The sequence below is a fragment of the Nothobranchius furzeri genome, chromosome 14 (genome assembly GCF_043380555.1).
Source record: "Nothobranchius furzeri strain GRZ-AD chromosome 14, NfurGRZ-RIMD1, whole genome shotgun sequence".
NCBI classification, from domain to species: Eukaryota; Metazoa; Chordata; class Actinopteri; order Cyprinodontiformes; family Nothobranchiidae; genus Nothobranchius; species Nothobranchius furzeri.
Genome location: NC_091754.1, coordinates 12,145,895 through 12,158,540, shown reverse-complemented (window position 1 = coordinate 12,158,540; position 12,646 = coordinate 12,145,895). Strand labels below are relative to the sequence as shown.

The 12,646-nt window shown below is 40.9% G+C and overlaps 1 protein-coding gene across 3 annotated transcripts; it reads right to left on the bottom strand.

The window, feature by feature from the left end:
- Positions 1 to 602: 602 nt before the first annotated feature.
- On the bottom strand, positions 603 to 9,494 carry LOC107390215 (histamine N-methyltransferase). Of its 3 annotated transcripts, none has more exons than XM_054747112.2 (7): positions 9,355 to 9,494; positions 8,846 to 8,999; positions 7,972 to 8,024; positions 7,138 to 7,245; positions 1,612 to 1,742; positions 1,347 to 1,440; positions 603 to 1,169 (listed from the first exon to the last, which is right to left on the bottom strand). In XM_054747112.2, exons 2-7 carry the CDS (start codon positions 8,980 to 8,982, stop codon positions 808 to 810), a joined length of 885 nt encoding a protein of 294 aa, XP_054603087.1. In that variant the 5' UTR covers positions 8,983 to 8,999; positions 9,355 to 9,494; the 3' UTR covers positions 603 to 807. The 3 variants fall into 3 exon arrangements, with proteins under 3 accessions (XP_054603087.1, XP_054603089.1, XP_054603088.1); XM_054747114.2 differs by lacking the exon at positions 9,355 to 9,494 and adding an exon at positions 9,088 to 9,263; XM_054747113.2 differs by lacking the exon at positions 9,355 to 9,494 and adding an exon at positions 9,088 to 9,220 and having other exon boundaries at positions 8,846 to 8,995.
- Between the last annotated feature and the right edge of the window lie 3,152 nt (positions 9,495 to 12,646).

Below are 12,646 nucleotides of genomic sequence, written 5' to 3'. Positions count from 1 at the left end.
CTGTTTCCAGATTCACTGCAGCCGTTTCAATGACGTTCTTCTTAATCTGCACCAGATAATTTGCAATTTTGTGCACAGCAAAGCAGTAAAGATAAGAGACAGAAAAACCCACATTTGACCCACTTGTGCAGACTTGTTCATAAACATAGCTAGAAGTCAGATTTGTTCTGCCCTGTGGGGTTGGGTTTTAAGAGTAATGCCATTTAAATGTGCTTTAAATTCAGCAAAAGGTCCAGATTTTCGGCGTTTTCACTGCCATTGACCTACAGTTTAACATTAACCAGCTGGTTCAGCTTTAAAGCCACTTGTGGTTTCTCTGATGCATGTGGTTTTACAAGTCAATGACACTTCAACCAAAATATACAGTAAAGCCGGTGCAAGCAGTTCCCAGTTATTTTTAATTTACCACTTGAAGCTCTCACAGATAAAAATATTACCTACAAGAGTTTTAATACATAATGCACAATTACCTTCAGCTTTTCTGAAATGAGCCCCAATAAAAAGTTAGTCGTTCAATTTTCTATTTATTTTTTGATCTGCAAAGAAGCAGAGCGCTCTCTACTGGAAGCAGCAGTAACATCTGACCCGGCTACAGCTCATCTGTCTTGTAGGAATAATTTATTTGATCAAGAAAACAGGAAGTGAATAATTTAAGACATTTGTGATTTGCACAGAAATGAGCAAAATCATACAATCATTAACAGTACAAACAAGTAAATATGACAATAATTTCCACTGTAGTTCACTCTGTGTCAAGGTATTTCATCCTCCATGACATAATTCTGCCACCATAAACTTCTGGCTTGTTTAGATTGGTTTATCAATGACCAGGACTCCGAGGTTGTTGTTAAAAACAACTCTGTCCTCGGACCGGGAGCTGCAGTCCGGGTGCCGCAGCAGCTCCAACACACCGGCTTTCAGCTCCGGTGAGGCGGTTTTACTAAAGTCCAGCACCTCGGTGAGGAAATCAAGGAGCAGCTCTCCCTTCTCATCTCCCTCAGTGAAACACTCGGTGATATCCATGTGAGAGGGCAGGACAAAGCTCTGGTAGCTCACTCCCTTGGAGTCCAGGAAGCGCTTGATGTCTCCTGTGGTTACACACTGGCTTATTTCTGTGTTGCACAGCTGGTTCCTGTATTTCCGCCACAGTGTCCCAAATCCGCTCTTCTCTAGGAACAGACACCATGAAAACAAGGCAGCAGATAGTTTATAATAGGGCAAGCATGCAACTGCAATAAATTCTGCCCCAAAATATTAAGAGCTTCAGTGAATTTGAGTAACGGGACTCCGTATTCAGCAAAAAAACAAGACCATTTCTTAATTTGCAATTACATCAATCAACTCACCAGACACTAGAATTATAATAAGTTTCCCATTCTTATCGAGAAGACTCTGGAAGAAGCTGATGGTGGCGCCGGGATCCTTCACATAGTACAGCATCTGTCGATTTCACCACACGTAATGAGCTAGCTGCATTCAACGAGCACCTAATTATATTTCTTTGCTAGACAGATGCTCTAATGGGATTAATTGCCGTCCAGTGCCACCTAATGAATGTGACCTAGATGTGTCAGAAGTACAGTGGGGAGCTGGAGAGACGTCAGCACCAACCTGGATCATGTGAATGAAGTCTGCCTTCTTTGTCATCTTCTTCTGTTTCCAGTTCTCCTCAAACTCTGAGGCTGTCATCTTGTTCCAGGTGAACTTTATGTAGTTTAATTCTGGTTTCTGAGACACTAAAACTTAAGACAAAAACACACCTAATAGGTTAATGTTGGTGATTTCTGCACAAAAACGATACAAAGTTCTGAATATTGCTTTGGCCACCATCTCTAAAGCACATTCTGTGGTTCTGCAAAAGCAAAACTTTTCTTTTTTAACCCTTTATTTTCCACACCAGGAAATTTGCGATGAAAAAACTAAATATTTAGCATTTTTTAAAGTAATGAAATGCAACTCAAAGTGAAATTATTATTGCCATTACGTTGTAAATTACAAATTAGTAACTTTACATTTAAAAAATCTCCATGGTTGAACAACAGATTACGTGTCGCAAAACAATGTTTTTACTAACAAGACGAGACCACTCTCAACTAAAAACACTGATGTTAATTGCAGTATTTCATTTAATTTACATTATTTGATTCTTGCTGTATTTTGTGTAAAATTGTGGAAATGCCATTAGATGGTTTCGGTTTTAAAGTAAAAATATGAAACTGTAGACAGATAACTGAATAGACTTTTTAAAGCACACTTCTGTAATAATAGAAGTGTTCATACGTTCAGTATGTATGTACATTTTATTTAAAGGGGACATACGGCAACTTTTTCCTCAAGCCAGAATGAGCCAAAAGAGCCGATTAAGAAAAAAAGCAGGCCACGCCCACCCACCCCCACTTTGGCTGCTATAAGCTGAGAAGCTGCGATATCAGTGAGGAGCTTGGAGAAGAGTCGCTCTCTTGCTTGTAAGATCTACTTTCCCAGTTTGTGATGTCACAAACCAGGCATTTTTGAAACAGCACATAAATCCTAAAACTAAACATTGACTGAAACCAAATGGACAGGTTTTTTCACATCTGTATTGTTTATAGAAGCAGTAGAGACACACTCAGTAGCGTAAAAGGATGCAAAAGATGAGTTTTGCGTGTTATGTCCCCCTTACTCCTGAGTTTTTCCTTATATGTGTTGCACCTTAAGCCCCTCTGCCTATTGACATCTGTACATCAGTGGATGCCAACGCTCTTATAAAAATGCACGTGATTCTACGGGATGGGGCACAAGCTTAGCAAATAATATCTCCCAATACAGGGTAAGACATTGACAGATTTTAAAAAGATCATACAGAATTCCTGAAATGGGAAAACTGTGAATTGCTGCTTTAAATAAATAATATCAAAAACATTTGAGCATAAAGTAATTCTGGTATGATCCTGATTCAATCCTGATGTTCCAGCATGAGTCACATCAATGTGAGATTAAGGCCCTGTCCACACGTAGCCGGGGATCTGCCACAATGTAGATATTTTTCTACGTTTTGGCCTGTCATCCACACGAAAACGGATCTTTTTAAAAACTCCGGCCAAAGTGAAGATCTGCGTTTTCTCCGTTTTGGGTGTCTGTGTGTGGACAGACAAAACCGGAGTTTTAAGGTCCGCAACGTCACTTTCCGGGACAAAAAAATGCTGACATCACGTGTGCGACCTGTGTTTACACTAGCCGACAGCATGGATGCCCTCAGAGCTGCGCTCGCTTTATCAATTGTCCAAGCGCTTTTTGCTCGTTTGTTGTTGCAAGCGGAATTACTGCTCCTAGAGGAAGACCACAGACGAAGGACGAGGTTAAGAACGGGGGAAGTACTGCCGCCTACAGGTCTGGCATGTCCTTAACAACGTATTTATCCGGGTACGTGTGGACAGAGTTTCTTTTTAAAACGAGGTGGTGTGGATGCAAGTTTTTGGAGGGGTGGATATTCGTTTTTAAAAAAAACCCGGCTACGTGTGGACTAGGCCTCAGTTTAAGAACTTGGCTTGATATTTTAAATCATGTTAACTTAAAGCTGATGCTGATGTCTGTAGTTCTCACCTCAGCTGAAACCTGACTCACTTGTGTTGCATCACACCTCATTAGAAAGAACAGAGGCAAGTTGGCAGGAGCAAATGTCGGAACACGTGGCTTCATTTTATTTATTAACGAGAACTCAAGTGAAAACGACAGCAGTCATGTTAAATTTTATATCTGACATTGTGCCTACAGAAGGACTAGGATGCTGTAAAAATGAGTTTTTCTTTACATGAAAATGTAGAAAATATACAGCCCCCCTCAGTTACATATGTTTACATAGTATATATGCATGCATCTGGTATCCATCTAGTACCTATCCATCCATCTAGTACCCATCTATCCATTTAGTACCATCTATCCATCTAGTACCTATCCACCCTTCCTTCTAAGATCTATCTAGTATCCATTTAGTACCCATCCATCCATCTAGTACCCATCTATCTATCCAGTAAGTAAGTAAGTAAATTTTATTTATATAGCACGTATCACAGATATAGAATCACAAAGTGCTTCACATAGATCATAAAATCATAAACAGATTATCATAAAATCTAAATGCTGTCAAAACAGAAAAAAATAAAGTCATAAAATTGTTAATTTTCATAAACAGATGAAAGATTAAAAATTAGAGTTTAAAATAAGAAAATAAAAGGTTTAGTTCAAAGCAGCTTTAAATAAAAGGGCCTTTAGCTGTTTTTTAAGTGTCCAGACTGTCAATGCTGCGTAAGGATAAAGGAAGATCATTCCAGAGTCGGGGTGCAGCAGTCTGGAAGGAGCGATCACCTCGACTTTTGTATCTGCTCTTTGGAACTTCTAGAAGGTTCTGGTGTGTGGACCTGAGGGCTCGGGTTGGAGCATAAGGCTTTAACAGTTCAGTAACATAGGGAGGAGCTAGACCATGTAGAGTATTGAAAGTTATAATCAGGATTCTAAAATGAACTCTAAAGTTAACGGGTAACCAGTGCAGAGACATCAGAATAGGAGTGATGTGTGCTCTTCTGTTTGCTCCAGTTAGGAGCCTCGCTGCAGAGTGCTGGACCAACTGAAGGTGGTCAAGGGCTTTTTTGTTAAAACATGTGAAAAGTGTGTTACAGTAATCTAGACGGGAGGAGATAAAAGCATGGATAACCATTTCAAGTTCATATTTTGACACCAACCTTCGCAGTTTGGAGATATTTCTTAAATGATAAAAACAGTTTTTGACCAATGTTTTTGAGTGACCTTCAAGAGACATTGATTGGTCAAAAATAACACCCAAATTCCTTAAGTTTGTCTTGACGGCAGGGGATAAATGACCACGTTTTAGACTAATCAGGGGAACCATGCTCTCAGGGGCAATGATCAGACATTCAGTCTTTTCAGAGTTTAACTGAAGGAAGTTATCTTCTAGCCAGCTGGTGATCGCTGATAGACACTCTAGTAATTCAGATGGTTTATGGAACTCAGAATCCTTAAAGGAGCAGTACAGCTGAACATCATCTGCATATAGGTGATAAGAAACATTATGAAAAGAATCAAGTATCTGTCCAAGAGGGTGTATGTACAGCAGAAACAACAGTGGACCCAAAACATAGCCTTGGGGTACCCCACTGAACAGATCAGTAGAATCTGACATGATTTGGTTTATACAGACACTGTAACTTCTGTTAGAAAGGTACGATCTAAACCAGTCTAGAACAGTTCCAGAGATCCCCACCGAGTCACCAAGTCTGTTAATTAAGGTGCTGTGATCAACAGTGTCAAAAGCTGCAGAAAGATCTAATAAAACTAACACTGTGAACTCCCCGTTGTCTGCAGCCATCATGATGTCACTGGAAACTTTAAGCAAAGCTGTTTCTGTTTAATGCTTTTTACGAAAACCAGACTGGATTTTATCAAAACTGTCGTGTAGTTCCAGAAAAGTAATCAGTTGATCTGCCACAACCTTCTCCAATATTTTAGAGATGAAGGGTAATTTAGAAATGGGTCTGTAATTTTTAGGCTGAGATGAGTCCAAACTTGTTTTTTTAAGGATGGGTTCAATAACTGCATGTTTGAAAACAGATGGTACAGAGCCAGATTGTAGGGATAAATGAATCAAATCTACAATGCATGGGCCAATTTGGTCAAACATCCTGATTAACAAGGTAGTAGGAATGAAATCAGCAGGGCATGAGGTTGGTTTCATGTGTTTCTGAATGAGGCAAATGTCCTGGAGATCTACACGAGTAAAGACAGACCGTGATTGAGAGGGAGGGGGTTGGATGGGGGTAGGAAGTAGATGGGGGTGAAAAACTTGCCCTGATGTTTCTGATTTTATTATCAAAGAATGCTAGAAAGTTCTTCCAGTCAGACCTTGAGTAAACTGGCATAAGAGGGGCGTGAGGTGAAACAATCTGGTTTATGGTGTCAAACAGGACTTTAGACTTATTCTTGTTTACAGCAATCAGCTGAGCTAAGTAAGTGGCCCTGGAAGTTTTCACCGTCTCATTCAGAGATATTATCAGTTCTTTAAAGTGCAGCCTGTGACTTTCTAATCTAGTTGACTTCCATCGTCTCTCGGCTCTGCGGCGTGTCCTTCTGAGACTGTAAATATTTGATTAATCCAGAGACTTTGTCTCTTGCTAGAAAAAGTTACCTGCTTAACAGGAGCTACTTTATCTAAGATACTGCAGCTTTGTTTATCCAATAACTGGATAAACAAGCTTGGATCATCACCCTGAACTGAGCTGCTGTCAAATAATCTAGAAAATCCATCCACTGCTGACTGATTAATGATACGTCTCTTTGATTTTTGGTTGTGAGGGACAGATTCAACATTAGACAGGACATTAAAGAAAATGCAGCTGTGGTCACTCACATGAACCTCTTCAACATGTAAATGATTGATTTTTAGTCCCAAAGAGAAAACAAGATCTAGAGTGTGGCTCATTTTGTGTGTGGGTCTGGAAACGTGCTGCTCTAAGTTAAAAGACTCCATAATAGACATGAGCTCCACTGCTGTGCTACAATTAGGATCATTAATGTGTAAGTTCAAATCACCAAGGATTAAAACTTTTTCTAGTTTGATCATTGATGATAGAACTTCTCCAAATTCAGAGAGAAGAAGGCCAGCTGGACCGGGAGGTCGGTGGATTAAAATGCAGTGAAACACATTTTGTAACCCTGCTTTGATGACCTGGCATTCAAAAGTTGTAAAAGGGCCATTTTTCACCAGATTACAGACATGTTTGTCCTTTAAGACCACAGTAAGACCTCCATCACGACGTGTCGGGCGTGGTGTGGTAAACACAGAGCAGTTTGGTGGACATATTTCATTGAAATGTACAAAATAGCCATCTTGCTGCCACGTCTCCGTAAGAGACTTGGGGGGGGGGGGGGGGGGGGGGTAGAACCCTAGGAAGGCGCTATACAAATACAGGCCATTTACAATAAATTAATTAATGAGAAGTGAAGCCAAAGGCTGTTTTGAAACAGCTTCATTCTTAATATCCCAGTAAAAATGTATAGATCTTTGGCAGAAACAACAATATTCAACCACGATATGGAGGCTAAGCCAGCATTGCAGTTGGTTCTGTTCCACGTAGGAAATAGTACCTTTGTAGTTATGTAGCTGTTGGCTGCTCGGCTCCACCACCTCGTTATCCACCGTCACCTCTGGGTGCCTCTTATGGAGCTCAGAGAGCATCTCAAGGTCAATCTCACCTAAAAGAACCAAAACTACTTTTTATTTCTATCTTGAAGCCTAATTGCTCAACTTGGCTGATCAATACGCTTATGTTAATTCATTTTTAGTACAAAAGGTGCTTCTGAGTGAAGTAGAAAACAAGGAACACCAGACAATGGTATATTTATGATCCAATATTCTCAAAAAATTATAAGTAAACTGAAAATCCAACCAGAAAGTCATTAATATGATAATTTTTTGAGTAACATTTGGCTGCAGGGAGATGATTTTGTTCTCCTTCTTATTGAAGGTGACAAGTTGCCATGCACACAGGTGTACATTTAAGCAGAGAAGCTGATGCAGACATGCGGTGAATCGTTTTGATTAGGTTAAATAATATCTTTCAGGGGAGTTTGTAGTCATTCTAATGGATTTTACAGTCCATTAGAGAATCCATTATGATACAGACATGACAGCTCAGGTAAATTACAAGTATTGGCTCTGGCATAAGTAAAGGGTGACAGCACTCTGGGGGCATGTGCACAGGATATGTGCTTGAATGTGAAACCGTGCAGTAAAGCTGCATAACGGCGAGGTCAAAATAAAGTTAGAGACTGATCCGAGTTTTACATAAGCTAAATGGAAAACGTGAAATTTTCCCTTTTTTCTGCTGCATGAAACCCTTCCAAAAGCATCATTTACAGGTTACTCACCAACCCCAGTCAGGAACGCACTTGTGTACAAGAAACAGTTTGTGTTCTTACCCGCTCCGCTTCCGACCCCGATGACATTTAGATGGGACTTTCCATCTCCAATGCTGAGGGGAGAGCAGAATATGACACACTGTAAATAATAATAATAATAATAAAATAAATCTAAAAGTATTATCAGTAATAAGAATATATGTCCAATATTATTGGCTGACAGATATAAAAATGTAAAATCAGAAATTACCTGCATCAGTTTTTAATCTTTAATGACTACTTTTACATCCCACCCACATATTACACACCAATCTCTGCAGCTACTTCCCCTTTCACTGAAAATGTTCAAATATGGCAGATCTGAGGTTTAGTACAGTATATATGTTTGATTGTTTGTTTGTTTGTTTGGCACAACTGGCTCAACTTCAATAATCATAATTTGCACAGATATTTTTTAAACTTGTACTATGAATTAAAGGAAAAAAATTTATGGGTTGATGGGTGGGTGGGTGGGTGTGTGTGTGTGTGTGTGGGGGGGGGGGGGGGGACTACACATGTATTAGTATCAGAAATTGTTAGATTTTGTCAGATCTCCGTAAAAAAGATATTGAACATTTATAATAATAATAACAATATTGTTATTATTACTAATTATATAATAATAATAATAATAATAATAATAATAATAATAATAATTTGTGCTAAAAAAAGTCTTGGGTGTAAATTTACCTTCAAATTAGCTTTAGTAATGGTAAAATGTCAAAATGTGATGGCACACACTTATATGTGATCTACAATTTCTAATTCTAAAGGGTCTTTTCCTCAGGTTAATGGAAAATCCAACATTTTACCAATCAGGTTCTCCTGTTTTCAGCTAAATCTGTCAGGTGAGATTTCATCAGGTTACTGCTGAAGCTCCAACAGGTGTGGTTACCTGGCCAGGATGTGTGGCAGCTTGTTGTGGATGAAGTCCTTCATACACTGATGCTCTGAGGAGCGCTCCAGGAAGAGCTGGAAGGACTTCTGGTACCTGTCATCATCATGAACCAGACTCATCAGAGGGGAAGCCATGATGGGTTCAAACCTGTCTGGGGAATAAAAAATAAATCTATGGATTTTATTCGGATTCATCTCTTCGTATTCATGGTGCTGATCACATTTCCTGTCAGCTCCCACCGGAACTCCCCTCAGCGGCGCTGCAGCTGAGCGCCTTTGTAGCAATTCCGCGTAAAGATGACAGATGCGTTAAACGGCACCAAGCTTCAACAAAAGCGGAAACACGAACGCCGCAGGCGTGCTGGCTGCGTCGTGTCCCGCAGCTGCTCAGAAATAACGCAACACGCGTTTTTTCTGTTATCGTTTATTTAGCGTTCGCGTGTTGGAGCTGCGCAGCGCCCAGAGGACAACTATAAGGGAAAAGAAAAACGCACGATGGCCACTTACTCGTGTCTCGCAGGATTCCTGTCGGGATCACACGAAGGCTGGGTGAGCCCTCCCACCGGTGTCATGGCTTCCTGGGAGGGTGACAGGTGGCGGACAGAATCCCTCTCAGGAAACAAACGTCTTCCGAGAGGCCCATGAGCAAACTCGTGCTAGTCTGGAAGATTCTGCAGGTTTAGTGAGAAAATGCTGGGAAAAGAACGACCTTCACCACGAATATTACTGTCTTTCTGCTTTTTAATTTGCTGCTATTTAAACAAGATTCGTGTTTAGATTTGGAGATTCGTTAAAAAATAAGTTTTTTTATTGGTCATTCCATTCAAAAAGTGAACATTGTATACAAGATCAATTCATTACACATACTGATGTATTTTTTATTTGATGATTATAACGGACAACTAATAAAATTCCCAAATTCAGTATCTCAGATTATTAGAATATAATAATAATAATAATAATAATAATAATAATAATAATAATAATAAGACCCCTGGTGCCACACTCTAACCAGCTAGTTAACACAAAACACCTGCAAAAGCATTTAAATGGTGTCCCAGTCTGGTTCTGTAGGCTATACAATCATCGGGGAGACTGTTAACTTGACAGTTGTGCAAAGGATGACCATTAACACCTTGCACAAGGAGAGCAAGACAAGAAAGGTCATTGCTAAAGAAGCTGGATGTTCACAGAGCACTGTGTCCAAGCACATTCGAGAGGCGAAGGGAAGGACAAGATGTGGTAGAAAAAGGTTTACAAGCAAAATGGATAACCCCACCCTGGAGAGGATTGTGAAACAAAACCCATTCAGAAATGTGGGGGAGGTTCAATAAGAGTGGACTGCAGCTAGAGTCAGTGCTTCAAGAACCACCATGCACAGACGTGTGCAAGACACGGTTTCAGCTGTCGCATTCCTGGTGTCAAGCCACCCTAGAACGAGAGACAGCGTCTCGCCTGGGCTAAAAACAAAAAGGACTGGACTGCTGCTGAGGGGTCCAAAGTTATGTTCTCTGATGAAAGTAAATTTTGCATTTCCTTTGGAGATCAAGCTCCCAGAGTCTGGAGGAAGACAGAAGAGGAACTGAATCCACATTGCTTGAAGTCCAGTGTAAAGTTTCCACAGTCAGCGATGGTTTGGGATGTCATCAGCTGAGTGTTTGAATCTCGTTCCTAAGCAGTTATACGTCACACGTTCCTGCGTCTAATCAACACAACAACTCCCCCTCAATAGAAGCTAACGACTCATCAGGGGGTAGAGAGGAGGGGTACTCAGAGTAGTTTCTGCTTGTTAGGCAACAATAGACAACTAGACTTATTAGTGTGACTCTCCAACAAAGGTCCTCAGATGAGAAGCGAAACTTCTTCAAGAAACAAAGACATCCAGTTGCCTTCATTTGAACCGTTTTGGATCCATGACCTGGATGACAGAGAACCTTCATCATCTGCTGTCGTTGGTCGATTGTGTTTTCTGATGTCCACGCAGCCATCTACCAGGACGTTTTAGAGCACTTCATGCTTCCTGCTGCTGAACAACTTTATGCAGATTTAATTTTCCAGCAGGACTTGGTGCCCGGGTTAAAAACCATATCCCTGTTCTTGACTGATATTTCCTTCCAAAGTATTAGAAGCTGAAGCTCCCCACCCACGGCCTTGACCCACCTATGCATCTGTTTCCTAATTCTGGGTGAGGTAACCCGTTTTCTATGGTCCTCCTTAAGTTAGATCACTGAATCACTTATAAGTTGCTTTAAAACCAGGATTGATTCATTCGTTTAATGCCATTCATCTTGTTGTCTCATGGCTTCGTCCTTAGGTCTGGCGTTGGGGAGTCTTACATGCACTTTGCTAAAATGATCACCTGTGATTAATTTGCTCGTACCATCAGCTATAACTACCTTGTCTGAATAAAATAAGCCTTCAAAGGTGCTGTACAAGTTCTACTAACGTTATTCTTAACTTCAAGCACTAATCCAGATAAAAACCACTTTCATCCTCGTCAACGTCTGATCACGAGTCTTTACTGAGACTTTCTGAAACAGTATCATCGCCTTCCTCTTCCACACCGATTGATGTTTTGCTATTATTCTCTCCTAAATACTCTCATGAATCAAACGAGTGAGACCACTTTGAAATGCAGGAGAGGTGTGACTGAATTCTAAATCAGTGACTTTGAGCGTTTTAGGAGAAGTACAAACGAAGACAACTGGATGTACGAGATAGTTTTTATCAAGCTGCAGCACTCAGTGCCTCCCCATAGAACCACCGATGGACACAGATGCCTCGCTTTTTAAGCTTTTCTGCCTCCTGTGTCGACAAAAAAGAAAAACGCGCTGCGTCAGTGTTCACGTCAGACTAAACTTCAAAGTCCTCTCATTAATTACATCCGGTTGCACCATCTTATCTCTCTGGTGCCATTGTTCTCTACGTGCAACCTCTCCACTCTCACATGTAGCTAAATGTACTGGACACATCACGCCAAAAGGATGGCGTTGATAAAATTAGGGGAAATAAACAAGGTGAAGAAAATTTGGCACTTTTCTACAAAGAATCATTATTGGAAAGAAGTCCCTGCTGCATTTGATGAAACAGACTTTTAGTCTACGTCTAATTCGGTGCCAGATGTTCTCTAGAAGGCTGTGAGAAGACGTTACTCCCTCTTTATCTCCTTTTCACACACAGATACTCACACACCCATCCACACACTTACTGGGATACACACATAAGGAAAAATCCTTGCCCAACATCTCTGATCAAACTGTTATTATGGTGATGCTTTGATCCAAATGTCTTCACAAAGATGATATGTTTTACCACCTTAGATGTTTTACTGTGAATTTAATAAAAAAGCTTAACAAAACATAACCGAACCGAGGCAAAGGAGGAGGAGTCTGAGCAGTGGCGTGTCCAGATCGGACTCTAGAAGGTGCTTTATGATACCATTTTACTTGTGGGCCCACCACCTGGTTTCTGGTGGTTCGTGGATCCAGCTGCAGACCAGCAAAGGGGCTTTGGTGGCCCCATCTCCAGAATCGAAAACTGGTAACTGGGGAATACCACCAAGGACAGCAGTAGTTCAGGGGGTAGAGCGGGTTGTCCAGTAATCAGAAGGTTGCAGGTTCGTTCCTGGCTCTGACCAGAGAATGCTGCTGTTGTGTCCTTGGGCAAGACACTTAACCCACTTTGCCTGCTGGTGGTGGTCGGAGGGACCGGTGGCGCCTATGCTCAGCAGCCCTGCCTCTGTCAGTGCGCCCCAGGGTGCATCACCATCAGTGTGTGAATGACTGATTGTGCTGTGAAG